General features: G+C 43.5%; 1 protein-coding gene across 1 annotated transcript in view; it reads left to right on the forward strand.

The window, feature by feature from the left end:
* The window catches only part of SEC11A (SEC11 homolog A, signal peptidase complex subunit), a 41,371-nt gene extending 29,119 nt beyond the window's left edge, over positions 1-12,252 (forward strand). Inside the window, exons 4-6 of the mRNA XM_059371526.1 lie at positions 4,751-4,870; positions 11,469-11,526; positions 11,719-12,252. Of these exons, the coding sequence (XP_059227509.1) occupies positions 4,751-4,870; positions 11,469-11,526; positions 11,719-11,769 (229 nt within the window). The 3' untranslated portion in view covers positions 11,770-12,252. The remainder of the gene's footprint in view (positions 1-4,750; positions 4,871-11,468; positions 11,527-11,718) is intronic.
* The last annotated feature ends 5,162 nt before the right edge of the window (positions 12,253-17,414 follow it).

Genomic DNA, 17,414 nt, shown 5'->3' on the forward strand with positions numbered 1-17,414 from the left:
TAGGGTTACCTCATCAATTACATTAGAAGATTCTGTTTAGAATCAACCTTCATGTAGTTTTTTGGGGGGTGATACACAGGGCTTTTTTTTTTTAAGATTTTATTTATTTATTTGACAGAGAGAGATCACAGTAGACAGAGAGCGAGAGAGGAGGAAGCAGGCTCCCTGCTGAGCAGAGAGCCCGATGCAGGGCTCGATCCCAGGATCCTGGGATCATGACCTGAGCCGAAAGCGGAGGCTTGAACTCACTGAGCCACCCAAGCGCCCCTTTTTCTTTTAAAATTTTATGTAATCTCTACACCGAACATGGGACTCAAACTCACAACCTCAAGATTTAGAGTTGTGCACTCCACTGACTGAGTGTGGGGAATTTCTAAATTCCAAAGAAAATTTCTAAAATCTGGGGCGCCTGGGTGGCTCAGTTAAGCATCTGCCTGGTCATGATCCCAGGGTACTGAGATCGAGCCCCGAGTCAAGCTCTGTGCTCAGCGGGCAGCCTGCTTCTTTCTCTTCCCCTCTGCTGTTCCCCTGCATGTATTCTCTCTCTCTGACAAATAAATGAATAAAATCTTAAAAAAAGAAAGTAACAAAATGTTTAAAATCTAAGTTACTCTTTTGAACATAAATCCTTGCATTTTAGAGTTGGAAGGGATGTATGTGGAACCTTTAGAATCACCTGGAGGTGGAGGTGGGGCATAACAATGAGCACAAAATCTCCCCTCTCTGGGTCTTTTTCCTTATCTGCAATATTAAGAGTTTTAGGAAGATGAATTATAACATTTGTGAGTTTGGAGGCTATGCTTTCCTGTCCAGCTCCATATTCCTCACCCCCTCCCTTAACAATTCTGTAGTGTTTCTAGTTAAAGAAAACGTTCAGGAGGGAAGGAAAGAGAAATGAAGGAAAAGGTAAGTATCCTGGAGGACACCTGGAGGGGAAGGGAAACAGTGAGGCAGTGATTTCCCTTCTGGAGAATGAATAAACAGTATCTTATTCTTACCCACCCTCTAAAGTCATTTATTTTCTCCACTTAGAAAAGAGGGAACTGTCAACTGTTGCTTTTTTTTTTTTTTTTTTTTTAAGATTTTATTTATTTATTTGAGAGAGAGCAAGCACAAGCAGAGAGAGTGGCCGTCAGAGGGAGAAGCAGGCTTCCCGAAGAGCAGGGAGTTCTACTGATCTAGGGTTTTTGGTGATTTCATTTCAGACTCTTGAGATGCCTTCAACTTGAAGGTCTGCTTAGATAACAGATGCAGTTAATATTCTGAAGCTTCCAATTTCCGTTTTTCTTTTGGGGGCACTAAATTTCCTGATTGTGAATATCATTTGATTTAGTAGTCTTAACAGTGTTCTTAAATATGAGACTAAGTAATGACCAGAATGGAGGAAGTGCTTTAGTAAATGTGCCCTGAACATTTTCAGGCTGATTTTTGCACCGTTACACATTTCTTTCATCTGAACATTGTCTTAAGAAATAAAATCCTGGGGGCGCCTGGGTGGCTTAGTGGGTTAAAGCCGCTGCCTTCGGCTCAGGTCATGATCCCAGGGTCCTGGGATCAAGCCTGCTTCCCCTCTCTCTCTGCCTGTCTCTCTGCCTTCTTGTGATCTCTCTCACTTTGTAAAATAAATAAAATCTTAAAAAAATAAAATAAAATGGGTAAATATAGCAACCAGAAATCACATACAACCATAACACCCAGAAAAAATGTTAAATTTGCGGTAATTCACTCTTTGTTTTATAAATATACATTTCCCCCCTGTATAACACCAGCAGGCAAGGTTACACATGCTCCGGCAGATAGCGGAACATCTCTTCTTTGAGTCCTTCTTCCCCTACCTGCTTTCTTGTTTTCCATTTTCTCCCAACAGAAACGAGTCAGGAAAGAGCTAGGTAGCGAGGTTTGTGTTTTCATTTAAGAGACGGCATCACTTTGAAATATTCTCAGTTGACTTAATTCTCTGGGGTAGTTCTCACATTAGCCTGCTAGTCAAGTCCCTCTTAATGATGATGCTTTTCCCACATATAAATTCCTGCTTGATTTTATAGTCCTCTCTGAGGGGCACTTACTAAATTCCTATTATGGTTTAATGATGGTGAACACTGGCATGTGGTCAAATATTTGGCAGGAGAAAGTTTGCAATTGGGATGACTTAGTCCTCAGCTTTGCTCTTTCTGAGCAGGGAGAAAGAGTGTTTTGCCCCATTTAGCTTTCTGGGTCTTACTTTTTCTTACCTAGAAAGTGATTCATTCTTCCCTGCTAACATCACGGTATTATGATGGTTGAATTAAACTGCAAGCATGCAGAGCTCCTTGGAGATGGATGGTATTGAATATTTGGTCCCCGTGGTAGCCGGGGGAATGCCCCGCATGCGTGGGTCATCAGTCCATGTTGGGGCCGTGAGCGGTGAAGTGCTGGGGTAGATTTGACAGCGGCTCTAACAGGAGCCAGTGCCGCCACTCCCTTTCGTAGACGGAGACCCTGTCTTTTCACCAGCTCTAGTGGTGTCTCCCGACACCGTCCCGGAGCGGGGAGCTTGAGTGTGTGTGTGTGCACACGTGTGTGTCTCTGCCTTGTTGGCAGATCAAGTCTTTGAGGAGAGCCCCAGCCTCCTGGAGCGTCCCTGTCCTTTCCTGGGGAGCTTCTCCACGCCCCCATTTCCTTTCGTGAAATCTGACATTCCTGTTCTGCTTCCGTGGGCTCGCTATTGTTTTCCTGGCTCAGTGCACTCTTCCTTCCTGGGCTCCTGCCTTTTGCTCCTGCTGCTGCCCCACTTGGCACCTGCCCTCTTCCACTCTCCTGAAGTCTTCAGCCTCTCTTTCCCTCACTGAGTTGTCAGCTATGGATTATTTTTCTCTGTATATATTTGCATTTTTTTCTAACTAGAATCTCATTTTTAATGTGACTCTTTGCACTTAACTGTTTTTGGTGTTTGCAACACCTTCCAATTTAGTTTCATCTGCACATTTCATGTCTCGTGAGCCAGTTTCTGGCTTAGAATCTAAGTGGATGTTAGTCAGTAGGAGTCTGAGGCCAGTTTTCTTCTTTGTATAATACTTAACCCAAACGCACTTGAATTATGTTTAAGATAGTCTTTATCAAACAGTAAAATGTACTCTGCTTTCAATTAAATTTTAAAATTACTAGAAAACTCCTGTTCTTTTTTTTTTTTTTTTTTTTTTAAGATTTTATTTATTTATTTGACAGAGATCACAAGTAGGCAGAGAGGCAGGCAGGCGGCGGGGGTTGCGGGGCAAGCAGGCTCTCTGAAATTGGGAGCTCGATCCCGGGACCATGAGATCATGACCTGAGCCGAAGGCAGAGGCTTAACCCACTGAGCCACCCAGGCGCCCCAACCTCCTGTTCTTTAGCAGAATTAAACTAATAATTTCCTGATCAAGTAAACTGCTTTTCTTAAAAACCCTGGCATGTAAAAGCAATGTATGGTTTTTGAAGAAAAAAATTAGAGGTAAAGAGAAAAGTTAGAAGCTAAAGAAAGCCATAGATGGCCACTGTTTATGCTTTGGTCTATCACTTTAGATCTTTTTCACTATCTTATTTTTTCTTTTATTTTTTAAAGATTTTATTATTTGTCAGAGAGAGCTCACGCATAAGCAGGGGGAGCGGCAGGCAGAGGTAGAAGCAGGCCCCCACTGCGCAAGGATCCTGTTGTGGAACTTGATCCCAGGACCCCAGGATCATGACCTGAGCTGAAGGCAGACACTTAACTGACTGAGCCACCCAGGTGTCCCTCATTTTATTTTTTAAATATGTCGAATTTCTGGGGTGCCTGGCTGGCTTAGTCAGTGGAGTCTGCAACTTACATGTTAAGTGCCATGTTGGCCTACTTAAAAATAAAATAAAATATAAATAAATAAATAGAATTTCTAATGTTCATAGAAGTACACAGAACTGTATAATGAACTCTCATGTACTCTCACCCAGTCCCAATAATTATGAATTTATGGCCAGTTCTGCCCCACTTCGACTACCACCTCTTCCCACTCTCCCTCCTGTATTATTTGGATCAGATCCTAGATACCATGTCATATGTAAATATTAGTAAATATCTATATAGCATAAGCAATGAGCTTTTAAAAAACATATAATTACAGTTAGCATGCTTACACCCCAAAAAAGAACAGCCATACCTTTGTATCATTACGTTTCCAATCTTTGTTCAAATTCCCGATTGTGTCATACATAGCTTTTTTTTTTTTAACAGTTTGTTTGAATCTAGATTCACTTAAAGTCCTTGGTTGCAGTTGGTTGATAAGGCTTTATAATCTTTTTATTTAAGCTGTAAATTCTTCCAACTTTCTTTGTTCCTCACAACTTGTTGAAGAAACTAAGTTATTCTGTCGTTTCCTTAGTATTAGTTGTGGATTATATCATGTGGAATAGTTTAATGTGTTCCTTTGCTCTTTTGTATTTACAGAAAATCGGTGGTTTGTATTTGTCTAAGTTTTTCTTCACTTAATAAATGTGTATTATCTTCTAGTGTAACTTAACTATTCTTCCGTGACATTGTGCTCAATGTTTACGTATTTCAACTCCTGAATGTTAGACTTTCAGCTTGTTTCTGGTTTTTCCCTCGTATAAACAAAGGAACATCTTTTAGCTAAGTAGATAATCATTTTGACATTCCGAATGATGATAAAATACACAGTGCCATAGCATTTTTGGTGCTGTGGAAATTTTGTGCTTGATGACTTGGCTTTCCCTTACTTTTATTTCCCCTTGCTCTTTTAAGGCAAAATGGACATATCAAGTTTTTGACCAAAGGAGATAATAATGCTGTTGATGATAGAGGCCTCTATAAACAAGGACAACACTGGTTAGAGAAGAAAGATGTCGTGGGGAGAGCAAGGGGGTAAGTATAGAGGGGAGCATTTACTGAGCTCTTCCATGGCACGGGAGATGTGGCCCCCAGTCATATTGTTGATCACACATAGTTAAATAAGATGTTTTGGTCCTGGTTCTACCAAATCACCTTGTGTCTTTTAAAAAAGGATGCTTCTTAAAATACATCTAAAACCGGGGGGATACTGCTCCAGAGGGGAGGAGATGGGGTACAGCAAAAGAGTAGAATATTAGTGATGAGATAATGGATCGGAGTGACAATTTTAAAAATTCGTTTATTTAATTCATTCAAGAAATGTTAGTGGGGGAAGAAAAAAGGAAATGTTATTGGGCACCCTCTTGTACTCTGAGTCCAAACCGTGCTGGTTTGAGGGTCTAGACCAGTTATTGATCCTGCTCCCTGAAATGTATTTCTTAAGTAGTTATTGAATCAGCAACTGAAAGTATTCATCTAAATCAATTTTACCATGTTTATTTCATACTGTTTTTATTTCTAGCCTTCAAACTATTGGGGTCAAATGAAATTTAAAAGTTATATTAAGCCTGTTTATTTCAGATTTTATCAGGAGAACAGATCAGTGGAGGACAGGAATTGTAAGTTACTGACATGAGGACGTAATAGAATTGTTACTACCTTCATGTTATTAATAGTATTAACAATAACTCACATTTACTAGGGCTTCCTATGTGCCAGAGACTCATTCTAAATTCTTCACAAGTATTACCTCATTTTAACCACAAAACAGCCCTAATATTTCCATTCTGCAGATGAGGAAACGCGAGGTAGGTTGCTTATCTAAGGCCACACTGAAGATGGGTTCGGCCGACCCCGGAGCCCACTCTTACCTAACCATCTCGCCAGAGTTACTGGTACCGTACTTCTGAAAGTGGGGAGCTGCTGGGTCTCACTGTTCAGATGCCTCACGGGCTCTTACCCCTGTCAGAACATCTGCTCCTTCTGTAGACATGGAATTCAGAGTGATTCTGCTAGAGATCAGGCCACTGCACTGAGCAGTTCTGCTCCCACAGAGAAGTCAGTGTGCAAGTACTGAGTGGAAGCTGCTTTAGTTATGGCATGAGAGATGCTGGTTTGGGGCCAGAGAGGTAGGATCAGAACAAGCACCAGTGTGTTTTGTCTTTTCTTTTGTGTGCATACCTCCCGTGTTGGAGCTAAACGTACTTTTAAAATTTATTTTTAAGTAATGTCTACACCCAACACGGGGCTCAAGCTTACAACCCTGAGATCAAGAGTCACGTACTCCATCGACTGAGCCAGCCAGGTGCCCCAGGCACACTTTTATAATACAAACCAGATCATCAGTGCTTCTGAGAAATGATGTTCCCATCTCCCACAGTTCCCAACATGCTGCTAATGTGATTATTCAGACTTGTCAGTCTCGTTGAGTCTTTTTGTTTTTCTTTTAATTGTAATGTACAGATTCACGTAGAAACATAAATAACAGTCATCTAAAAGTAAAGTCAGAGGGCATCTGGTTTGGTTTCAGCTCGGGTCATGGGATTGAGCCCTGTGTCAGTCTCTGAGCTCAGCAGGGAGTAGGCTTGAGTTTCTCTCTCTCTCTCTAAAATAAATCTTTTTTTTTTTTTTTTTTTTTAAGATTTTATTTATTGGGTGCCTGGGTGGCTCAGTGAGTTAAGCCTCTGCCTTAGACTCGGGTCATGATCTCAGGGTCCTGGGGTCGAGTCCCACATTGGGCTCTCTGCTCGGCAGGGAGCCTGCTTCCTCCTCTCTCTCTCTCTGCCTACTTATGATCTCTCTCTGTCAAATAAGTAAATACAATAAAATATTGAAAAAAAAAAAAAGATTTATTTGACGGACTATAAGTAGGCAGAGAGGCAGGTAGATAGAGAGGAGAAAGCAGTGAGCCCGTTTCAGGGCTTGAGCCCAGGACCCTGGGATCATGACCTGAGCTGAAGGCAGAGGCTATAACCCACTGAGCCACCCAGGCGCCCCAAAATCTCTTTTTTTCTTTTTTTTTAAGGCAAAGTCACAGCTCTCCTTCCCCTCCCCCTCTGTAAGTATTTAACTTTTTGGTTTAGTTTCTTTTGGTCTTTATGTAAAGGATGCAGATAACGTATGTATGTATCTATACATTAAAGACATTTTATGTGTGAGGAGAGATAGTCATGCTGTTTATAACACTTTTTTATCCCCAAAGTTTTCAGTATTTTTACAAATCAAAAGACATATCTCCATATCATCATTTTCATAGCTGTATGCTAGTCCATGGAATGGATAGACCATATTTTTATTTAGCTGGTCTCTTATTGGTAGATGCTTTGACTGTTTCTGTGTGTGTATGTGTGTATGTGAATAATGTTATAATGAACATCTTAACATCTCACTGCCTCTGCCCAGTAATCATTTCTTTAGTAAATTCACAGAAATGAATTACTGGGTGAAACCTATGCATACTTTAAGGCTTTTGTTAAATTTTAAAGTATGTTTTATTTATACCATAACCAGTATAACAGAGTATCCCTTTATGTGGATCTTGATTCTTAGGTATTTAATCCAGTTCTGTCCACTCACTCTGGCCCCCTGTTTGGGTAGAAGATGCATCATGGGTAGAGGAGCCAGACTTTCACTCAAGTAACTTGTCTTTCTGAAGAATTTTTTTTTTATCTCAAAATACATACAATATTATTTCTAATATTCCAGCATTGAGGGGCACCTGGCTGGCTCAGTCTCAGGGGGGTGAGTTGGAGCTCCACATTAGGTGTAGAGATTACTTAAAAATAAAATCTTTACAAAAATAAAATCCCAACATTGAAAATATAGGTCTTTTTGTGGCTTTTAGTTATTAAAAAAAAAAAAAAGGCAGTGGCCTGGTACTGTCTGAGTTAAGTAACTTCCCATGAAGTAGAAACGTCTGGGGCACCCATAGCCATCTAGCAGGAGCGCTGGTTCTTACCTGGGCAGCTCTGTGTCGATCATACTGCCACTTACCTGGACACATAGTGGGGCACAGCACTGCCTTTGGCGGAGATGTGTTTATAAAGCACAAACTGGTAATTCCAAGTCAGCCTGTACCCAAGCCTTGAGGACAGCTTTTCTGCAGACTGGTCTGTGACTGTGGTACCAGTGTCTTCACACAGTAAAAACAGATTTTTTTCAAACAGTTGCAAACTAAAAATTTTTACACTGAGGCCTAAGGCCCTAAGTAAAAACAAGCTAAAACAAGTTTATTGAGATAAAATGCACATATATTAGGAGATAAAATTCACCATTTAAAAGTGTACAGTTGAGTGGGTTTTATTATATCCACAAGGTTACCCAGCTGTCAGCACTAATTTCAGAGCACGTCCACACCCCAAAAGGAAAACTCCATACTCATTTGCAGTCGCTCCCCATCCCCTTTCCCTGCAGTCCCTGGCAGCCACTCATCATCTCCTTTCTGTCTCTAGACATGTTATCTAAATGGAATCTCACAACATGTGGTCTTAATTTACATCTGGCTTCTTTCACCTGGCATCTTGTCCTCGACTTTTGTTCATGTCGCAGTGTGTAATAAAAACAGTGTTAGAAAATGAAACTAATACTGAACCAGCTACGTATTGAAGAGGTGATTCTTTCTCTGTTGAGAATGTTGAAAACACAGGAGGAGCTGTTAGTGACAGAAAAGAGCAGGAGGAGAGAGAGAGAGAGAGAGACAGGCCAGAGGCTGGGAACAGAGTCTATTGACCAGGAGGAGAGGCGCGCAGGAGAAGGCAGAAGTAGAGTCATTGAGCTCTCTGGGGGCTAAGACCAGTTTTACGGATGAGGCTTTTAAAATGTACCTTTTACTTACCTTGAAACCGATTATTCTGGGGTAGAAACAATGATCCTTTTCCAGTCAGCTCCCCGGGGTCCAGGCTTCCCAGATAGAGGCCCCTTCGACATCTGACCAAATTATTTTCTCCAAACATCAGCAGGTCGTTCTTCCCGCAGAGGCCCCTTCCTCACCAGCACTGCCCAGGGGCATGTGTTCCTCCACACTCGGCCTTCTAGATGTTGACTGGGCCCGGGCTGCTGTTGGAGCTGCCTTTGTGGGTGGCGTGTTTGACTTCTTTTAAACCTTCTTCTGCTTATTGTCAACTTGCCTTTAGCAGACTTTCTCCAAGCAGAGTAGGAAAAAAGTGCAGCTGATTTGAATTGAAGGTGATAATGATGGCAGTGGCATGTACTTGATAAGCAGCCTTTTGCTGTCTCTGTCCGAGGAGGGAAACAGTGAGACAAATCATTAAATCTCTTCTTTGACTTTGGACTGCCTGTCCTATTATTCGCTTATATTCCTCCTAAAGACCCAGCTGCTTCCATTTCTCTTATAGTGGGGCGAGGGAAAACCAAGCTTAGAAGGGAAAAGGTCTCCATGGGTAACTCATGACCAGGCTGTGTGGTCACAGGGAGCTCAAGGTTCCCGGGGCACAGGTACTGCGTGGAGGGAACAGCAAAAATTCTCTCTCTGTGAGAGTGGCTGCTGGTTGATCATCAGACCAGAATCAGCAGCCTGATAGTATTTTAGTTGAAATCACAGATACTTTTATAGCTTTTAGTTTGCATCTTACCGTGAGGCATCTGCCTTCACCTTCTTAAATTAGATGACTTAACGATCATTGAAAGCTACTGCTTTTATGAAGATCTCATAAGTGAGACAACTAAGTTTTTGTATTACAAAGAAAAAATGTGTTTAAAAACACAGAAAGCCCCCTTCTACCCTCCTAGAGCTTAGCTCTGCCATCATGTAGGGACTGTCATTTTGCAGCTCTTGGAGGTTCCAGGGGTTGAAACCAAAGCATGGGTCCTAGGAGGGCATATTATTTGCCACCACGTGCCTGCTGCAGGCATCCCCCAGCTAGAACTGAGCTGCTGGTGCTGTCGTGTGCAGAAGCATTATTTGGGCCCCACTTCCACAGATGCGCTGACTCGGTAAATGTGAGGAAGATACAGCAATCTGCATTTGTAACAGGCTCTCCGAGTGATTCTGACAAAGGAGGCCTGGTTTTAGGAAACATCAGCTTACGGAATGGAAGTCTGGGGATGCAGAGAGGTGGTTGGTGGCGGGGAGAGGATGGTCTGGTAATGCTGCCAGAAGGGAGAGGGGCAAGACGGGGTGAGGACAGGAGACAGGAAGGAAGAGGAGTTCTTCAAAGGAAGGAAGTGCACCAAAGACAAAATTTCTGTTTTTCAAGCTTGCCTAAGGCTTTGATGATGGAGGTGTTATGTGGGAGGTGATTTCTGTTTGTGCACCTTTGGGACGATGGTGCACAGGTTGCGGATGCCCTGAATAGAAATATCTGGGCTATTTTAAAATACGCGAAGTTCCGTCTTCACCTCAGCCTGACCTCCCTCCTCTAGGACAGGCTCTAGGTCAGCATCATTGGGCCTGTTCTAGAATCCAGCAGGAAAAGAGGAGGAGAAAGGAGGAAGTTGTGCATTTGCTAACTGTCACTTCCTCCCACAGTGCTGGTGCCCTGCTAAGCTTTCCTTTCCCCCCTGAATTCTTGCAAGGTCGAGGAGTGTTTTCTGTTGGGCGGGAGAAGTGAAATGCAGGAGTAAATGAGATCTCCAAGGGAAAGGAAGAGAAGAGGCCTGGACATCCAGACATTCTGTCAGGCAGTGTTTACCAGAGGTCTGCCGTGTGCAGGGTTACACCAAGCCTTGAGGATACAGTGGGAGCAAGACTGGCGTCGTCTTTGCCCTTATGGAGCTTAGATTCGAGTCAGAAGGACAGACACTGTGCAGCATGTTTTGCAACCAATTACGCAATTTTTAAAAATGTGATTTAAAAAATGTGATAAAGACTCCAAAGGAAATATATCTGGTGTATGGGATTATTTAACGCATGGTTTTATCTTTTTCGAGTTTAAGGGGATAAACTTTAGGGGCAAGGAGAAAGAAAGAGCTAGTGAAAAACACAAAGAGATAGCAGCCAAGAGGTAGGTGGAAAAATAGATTCGTGGGGTGTTCGAGAAACCAAGGAGGGAAGGGATATCAGGGGAAGTTCATGGTCCTCAAAGTCAAATTCTGCAGAGATGAACAGGAAGACAGGAGGCGAGACTGGTCTACTGCCTGCGGCGATTAAAGTGTTCCGGAAGTTTGGGATCAGGAGAGTCCGAGCCAGATTACAGGCGGCTAAGAAATGAGAGGGTAGCGAAATCTTAAGTACTATATGGAGCTCTTATGCTCACTTCTTAGACGCTTAACATGAAGTACCTTGTAATGATCGGGCTCTGTTTGCCTTGTCGCCCCAGCTACATTGCCCACTCCTGGAAGGTTATGACAACAAACCCAGCCACGAGCACTGAATCCGCGTGTAGCCTGAGAGTCCCCATCTGGAGGCCCGAGACCTTAGGTCTGGTACTGGTCCTCCTGCACCGAAACCACGTACCTCGGGCACGAGCATCTGTTTCCTCATCTGTACAATGGTGATATTCCTAACTTCCCTGTCACATGAGTGGTTGAAAGGACCTAATAGGAGAGTCTGCACAAGTGGACTCGGTAGACTGCAAATCAGTTTCCGCTGGAAGACACTGAGACTGTTCGGTAAATGAGACTGGCTACAGGGGAGTTCTGTGATGACCCATTTTCTGTTTGCTTGTCTGTTTAGATTTGTTCCTTATATTGGGATTGTGACGATCCTCATGAATGACTATCCGAAATTTAAGGTAAGAGCCTACACTATACGGTTCATTAAACATGCGCTCCTTTGCTTCCTTTTGGAAACTGTCACATGGGTTACAGACGGATCGGTTAGTTTAGTAATTGGTCACGGTCACAAGACCAGCTCATGCCTGAACTCTGAGGACTTGGACACTTGGAAAAGCTTCCCTGACCTGCGTTCTGTGTTTGTTTTCTAGTATGCAGTACTCTTCTTGCTGGGTTTATTTGTGCTGGTCCACCGTGAGTAAGACGCCTGCGTCGCTGTTCCTGGAAGATGCTGTACTTTTCGTTCCTGAATGTTTGGCGTAGATACTGGGCTGTGATCGGTGGAGTGCAGCTCGCACCTGTCGGCGCTTCTGGGTAGCAACGTTTGCATTAGTTTCTGTTTCCACGCCAGGGCCCATGTGGGCAGGTGCACGGGCACCACGGCGTGCACTCGAGGGGACTCTCAATCACAGGATTTCATATGTTGTCATTGTCACCCTTTCACATTTTTGTACATCAGTGAATTTTTTATATTAAAAGGTTGAGCCAAAGCCCCCAGTGTTTGTATTTTGAAGCCAAGCTTCACCTCTAAAGTGCCTACAGAGTTCTGGAAATGGAAAACGCAGCTCTGCGCGAGTTTGGAACCGTCATTCCTCCATATAAGATGGGAATGGCATATACGGAGGTGGTCGTAAGTCTTAACTTTTCAAATTTTAAATAAAAGACTTTGCATATCGAACCCCTTATCCCTGACTTGTGTTTGTCGGGAAAGCTTTGCCTTCTGCTGGTTCTTAGCACCCTTGGGGGGAGATAAAGGCTTTGATGTGTGCAGTCCTTCAGCTAAGAACGTTGTCCTCATACTAACAACTGTTTTTTGTTGGTCTGTTTTTGTTTTTGTGGAGCAGAAATGGCTGTTGGCATTCATAGGAAATCTCTTAGCCATAAAATGGATTCTTTGCCAGGGTGCACCTGAGATGTGTAGAAACGCAGTTAGTGTTGCTGAAAGGTTCAGAAAACCTCACTGTGCTGTAAAGGCTTTTCTCCTTTTCTGCACTTGAGACACTCTCAGTCCTTTCTATACAATGGCAGTGGTTTTCAGCATATGGAGGAAGCAGGAGGAAGGTGCTAGAAGGCGAGCGAGCTACTTGCTCTTTTAAAAACTCATTTGCCAAAGCCTGTTCTCTTAAGTGCCTGGCTTCACTTTTCTCTCGTGCAGACTTGGAGGAGGAAAAGTTTAAAGTAGTAAATGCAAAACCCAGCTGCGTCTTTCTTCCTCTCATATTGAGGCAGTTAGGGAAAGGGCCAGTGTAGGGTAAGCCAGTGTGTTTTAAGTACAAAATACTCAGGATTCTTTTTGTTCTCTTCTTGTATTTAGTGTGAAACATGAAAGTAAGCAGATTTTCTGTGTTGGGCCAAATGAGCAGCTTCTGTTATTTGTTCAGCTGAGTGAAATCAGCTGAAGTGGAAATCGGTCCACACTTGAACGCTAATGGAATCAGCATTAAAAAATGGAGGCAGTTTACAGCTAAGAACAGTTAATCTTACGAAGCTCTCCCACGCAGAGAATAGTGCCATCCGACATCCCTTAACTAGGCTTTAGGCTTTAAATTCTGGATGTGGGCTCTGAATGACCTCAGCTGAGTAAGGAACTTGGCCCATTAGGCTAACAAGTGCTTCTTTGAGCCTGCCTGTGAGGCTAGTACTATACTAAGATTTTCTCAGAGCCATGGAGTGTGGAAGCAAACCCCGTGCATAGAATGGCAGAAAATTGCTACTCTCTCCATGTTTTCCCTCCTAATCACCTGCAGAGGGTAGGGCTAACTGCTTGGCCTAACCATCCTCGCTCTGCTTTTGCAGCAAGCTTTCTGGGGCTTGTCCGGAGAAGTCGTGTGCTTCGCTGCCCGGTGTTGGGATCCTGGGGGTCTTTGTGATTCTAGCTTGCCTGACCAATACTTGTATCCTCAGCTGTCCACATTTCTCCTCCGTATACACTTGAAACATTGTATGAAATATTTTCCTCATTTGCATATTTTTACACCCAGTTTTGGTTTTCCTCCTTTGCTGGATGCTGTCATTGGAAGCAACAGCTAAATTTTTCTGAGAAGTAATCAAATTACTCAGAAATATTTTAATTTCTCTCTTAGCCAAAAATAAAGATTATTTGGGGAGAGAGGTTTTATGCTGTCAGTTTTTATATTGTCCGGTTTAATGCTAAAACCTAAGACTTAACAGCTGGGCAACTTTTTATTAGTAAATGTAATGTGTTTTAAAAGCTCTTAGGGAATGTAAGACATGCCAGAGATGTTCGATTTGGTGTGGAATGGAATCCTACACTGAGATTTGGCTGGGCCAGTGGGAAGTTGGGAGTGTCACTGTGAGTGCCGGAGATGGAGGAGAATGAGGACCGATAAAACTGCACGTGGGAATTTGATCATCGCGTCGTCTCTGGGCTCTGACTCTTCCACTGTCCTCACTCCCAGCGAGTAAGTCTCTGCGAGTTGTTCGCAAATACCGGTCCTCACTCCGTCTCTGTCTCTCTGTTCTCTCCGGACACTTCTACTTGATTGTCCCCTCTTTCAACTGACGCTCGTGGCAGTACCTGTCAATGGACCCTGCCTATTGCACCTCTTCTTTGAAGGAGTAGTCCCTTCGATTTTCTCATTTTCCCACCATATTTAGTCACTTACGAGCCCTACATTCACCCCTGTCAAATATTCCATGGCTCATAGCCATCCCCGGAATGCAGAAAAAAGGTCTGTGGTTCCCTTTGCTGGGGTGACCAGACGCTTTTTCTCTGCAGCTGGCCAGTCTGAGCCTGCTGGAGATCAGTTCCACGTGTTCATTAATTTTAGTGCCCTGTTTACTTTCAGAAGTGTCTCTTTTTGAACAGTAAATGTTGTGTTGGCCTGGTTAGGAATCATTTCTCTACCAGCACCTGGGTGGCTCAGTTAAGTGTCCGCCTTCAGCTCAGGTCATGATCCCTGGCCCTGGGTACTGGGATGGAGCCCCATGTTGGGCTCTCTACTCAGCAGGAGCCTGCTTCTCCCTCTCCCTCTGCTGCTTCCCCTGCTCATGCGCTCTCTCTCTCTCTGTCAAATAAATTAATTAATTTTTTTAAAGAGTTTATTTATTTGACAGAGAGAGGGATCACCAGTAGGCAGAGAGGCAGGCGGCTGGGGTGGGGGGAGCAGGCTCCCCACTGAGCAGAGAACCCCATGCAAGGCTTGATCCCAGGATCCTGAGATCATGACCCAAGCTGAAGGCAGAGGCTTAACCCACTTAGCCATCCAGGCACCCCAATAAATTAAATATTTTTTAAAAAATCATTTCTCTAGCACCCTTACTTTAATTGGCCAGTTTCTTTAGATTGGAAATCTGGATTCCCCCTTTACATCAAGGAGGCTAGTTAAAAGAATTTGTACTCGGGCTTTATGTCAGACAAGGAAGTAAATCACTAGCATGAGCCTTGATCAAAGCAGTCAGCCTGACAACTTACTTAAGTGGAAGAAGACCAGAATTTGTTTCTTGAATTGGTCAAAAGTTGAGGCAGATCTGCTGGCCCTTTAGTCTGTCCAGCAACTCCCAGTGTGATAGGCATTTTGTTGAGTGTTGTATCAACACCACAGCTTTAGCGGCTGTCCAGGGAGCCTTTTCTTCCCCCGGTAATGGGCTTTCGATTGAAAGTAGGCTTTGCATTTCCTGGGACCCAGCTCATAACATCGAATACTTAGTATTTGCCACATGCTTCGCTAAGTGCTTTTGAATTCATGACAGATTTTTATTTTCTCTTACTGAGTCTTCAAAATAAACTCCATTTTACAAAAAAGAAACCACAAGTTAAGAGATTTGCCCAAGATCTCTTGGCCCGTGAAAGGCACAGCCACAACTCCCAAGTCTGTTGCTTTTCTCATGTCACAATGTTGGGCGTCATAACCCAATCCTTGTACCTTCATAATATCTAATGAGACTCTTTCATTTGGCATAAATGCCATGACCCTTGGGAACTCTTTAGAGACTTAAGGTGGTTCTTTTGTGGACTCACTCAGATTAGCAAATCTGTTAGAAATAGATTCTCAGGCAGATTTGAAACCTCTTTGGAGTTTAGAGAGTATTAATTTGAGTTATTGAATGTCCCCTGAAATACATGACTATCCCACCCAAATAATTATGAATGCTGGGCCTGGGGCTCATCCCTTTCTTGGGTTTTTTAAGTTCCTTGAGCACCTGGGCCATTGAGCGGAGAAGTGGCTGCTTAGCTCCCTTAGCCACTGGTGCAATTGTCCTTACTTTCCTGTTATATGTAGGTGTTTTCTCTCTCTTTTTTAACATTGCCTTAAAAAAATATTTTGTGTTTTGGCAGTTTCCGTTTCTGGTACATTTCCTGACTAATGGTGAATGTTCTGATTTTCTAACTAATTCTTTTGTGTTCCTTCTGACTCTGGGAAGTTGTATCCTATATCTCTGACTCTCTTCTTGAAGATTCTGCTGTTGTCCTGATTGTCCAGTCCTTTCCCATTCTGAAACTCAAGAGCAAGACCTGTTTCTCTTCATCCTCCCAAACCATACGGGTGGAGATCTGTGCTCAAAGGTTTGCCGGGGGAGTGATTTTATACCATCCTTTCCTGAGAAGCTCTGCATTTGTTATCATTCCTTTTTACCAGACTCATGTATGTCTAATTTAAATTTCTGCTTTCGCTTCCTCTCTTCTCCTCTGCACCTTTCATGTCCATCAAGTTCATTCTGGTTTCCTCCATTTGTATAGTTTCTCTGCAACTAACTTGCTTTGTACTTGAATTAACTTATCTGTGAAATAGGCATAATGCTAGTTGTTACTACATCAAAATAGTGTTGGTGATCAAAGGAGCATGCATGAAAGTACTTGTGAAAAGATGTTACTTAAAACTGATTCCAGTTTGATGAAAATGTAGCAAACAGTAACACACATGTCCTTTATTTCAAGCAATCTTTGATTAAAAACCATGGTGCAGTTCAGGTGTTTTGTTGGTGTTGGTGTTGGTTGTAACAGGAGTTGCCATGTATCTTTTCCCCCTTCATCATCTCTAGGATTGTCTTGTGAAGCCTGTGTAGGTTTCCCGTGACTATCCTTGAAGGCTGTAGAAACCTGAGAAGGGCCCAGTGTGAACGCTGGAGAGCTTCCCTGGGGGACCCCACCGGACTCACTGTCAGTCTTCCCAGTGGGATGGAGGCCCTTAGACTTCCCTTGCCATCACAGTACACTTGGAGAACAGGCAGTGGACAGCTGAGGTCTCACTGTAAACTCAGGGCCTGGCACACTCCTGGAGACATTGAGTCTGGAAGTGCTGTCTTGAGCCAGCCACCCTCTCTGCTGGGCCTAATGCTTCTCATTCCAGGCACACGTTTCCTGGCGGCCGTGGAGCTGCTACCCTGCTTCTTTAGGGTCCCTAGAGGCCCTTGCTTGCTGTGCTTGCCTGACAGATAAAATGATCCCGCTGGGGGAACCTGAGGTCAGTCTTGGAGCTGTGAACGCAGGCCTGACTGGTCAGAACAGAACCCCCAGTCCCAGGACCCCCTGCAGAAGTGAGGGCAAACTCTAAATTCAGTGCCTGCTCCCTTTCTCCCCTAAGAAATCTAAACCAGCTTGATGTTTACACTTGTGATGATAAAACGGGAGTGGGTGTGGTTTAGGGAAATAGCATCCACCCTGCATGACTTTGGGAACCCGATAGAGTATTCCAAGCCGACCTGAAGGCTGATTCGAGTGTGACATCTGGGCAAGCGACTCAACCTCTGAGCCTGTTTCAGTTATAAAATGAGAGAGAAACCTACCAAATAAGGTTCCTTCGAGCATTGAAGTGAAGAAGCACTCAATACCAGCTCCTGTGTGTTCCCATGAATTTCTACGTCTGTGAGCCAGAGGAGAGGAAGG

The sequence above is a fragment of the Mustela nigripes genome, chromosome 13 (assembly GCF_022355385.1).
Source record: "Mustela nigripes isolate SB6536 chromosome 13, MUSNIG.SB6536, whole genome shotgun sequence".
Lineage (NCBI taxonomy): Eukaryota > Metazoa > Chordata > Mammalia > Carnivora > Mustelidae > Mustela > Mustela nigripes.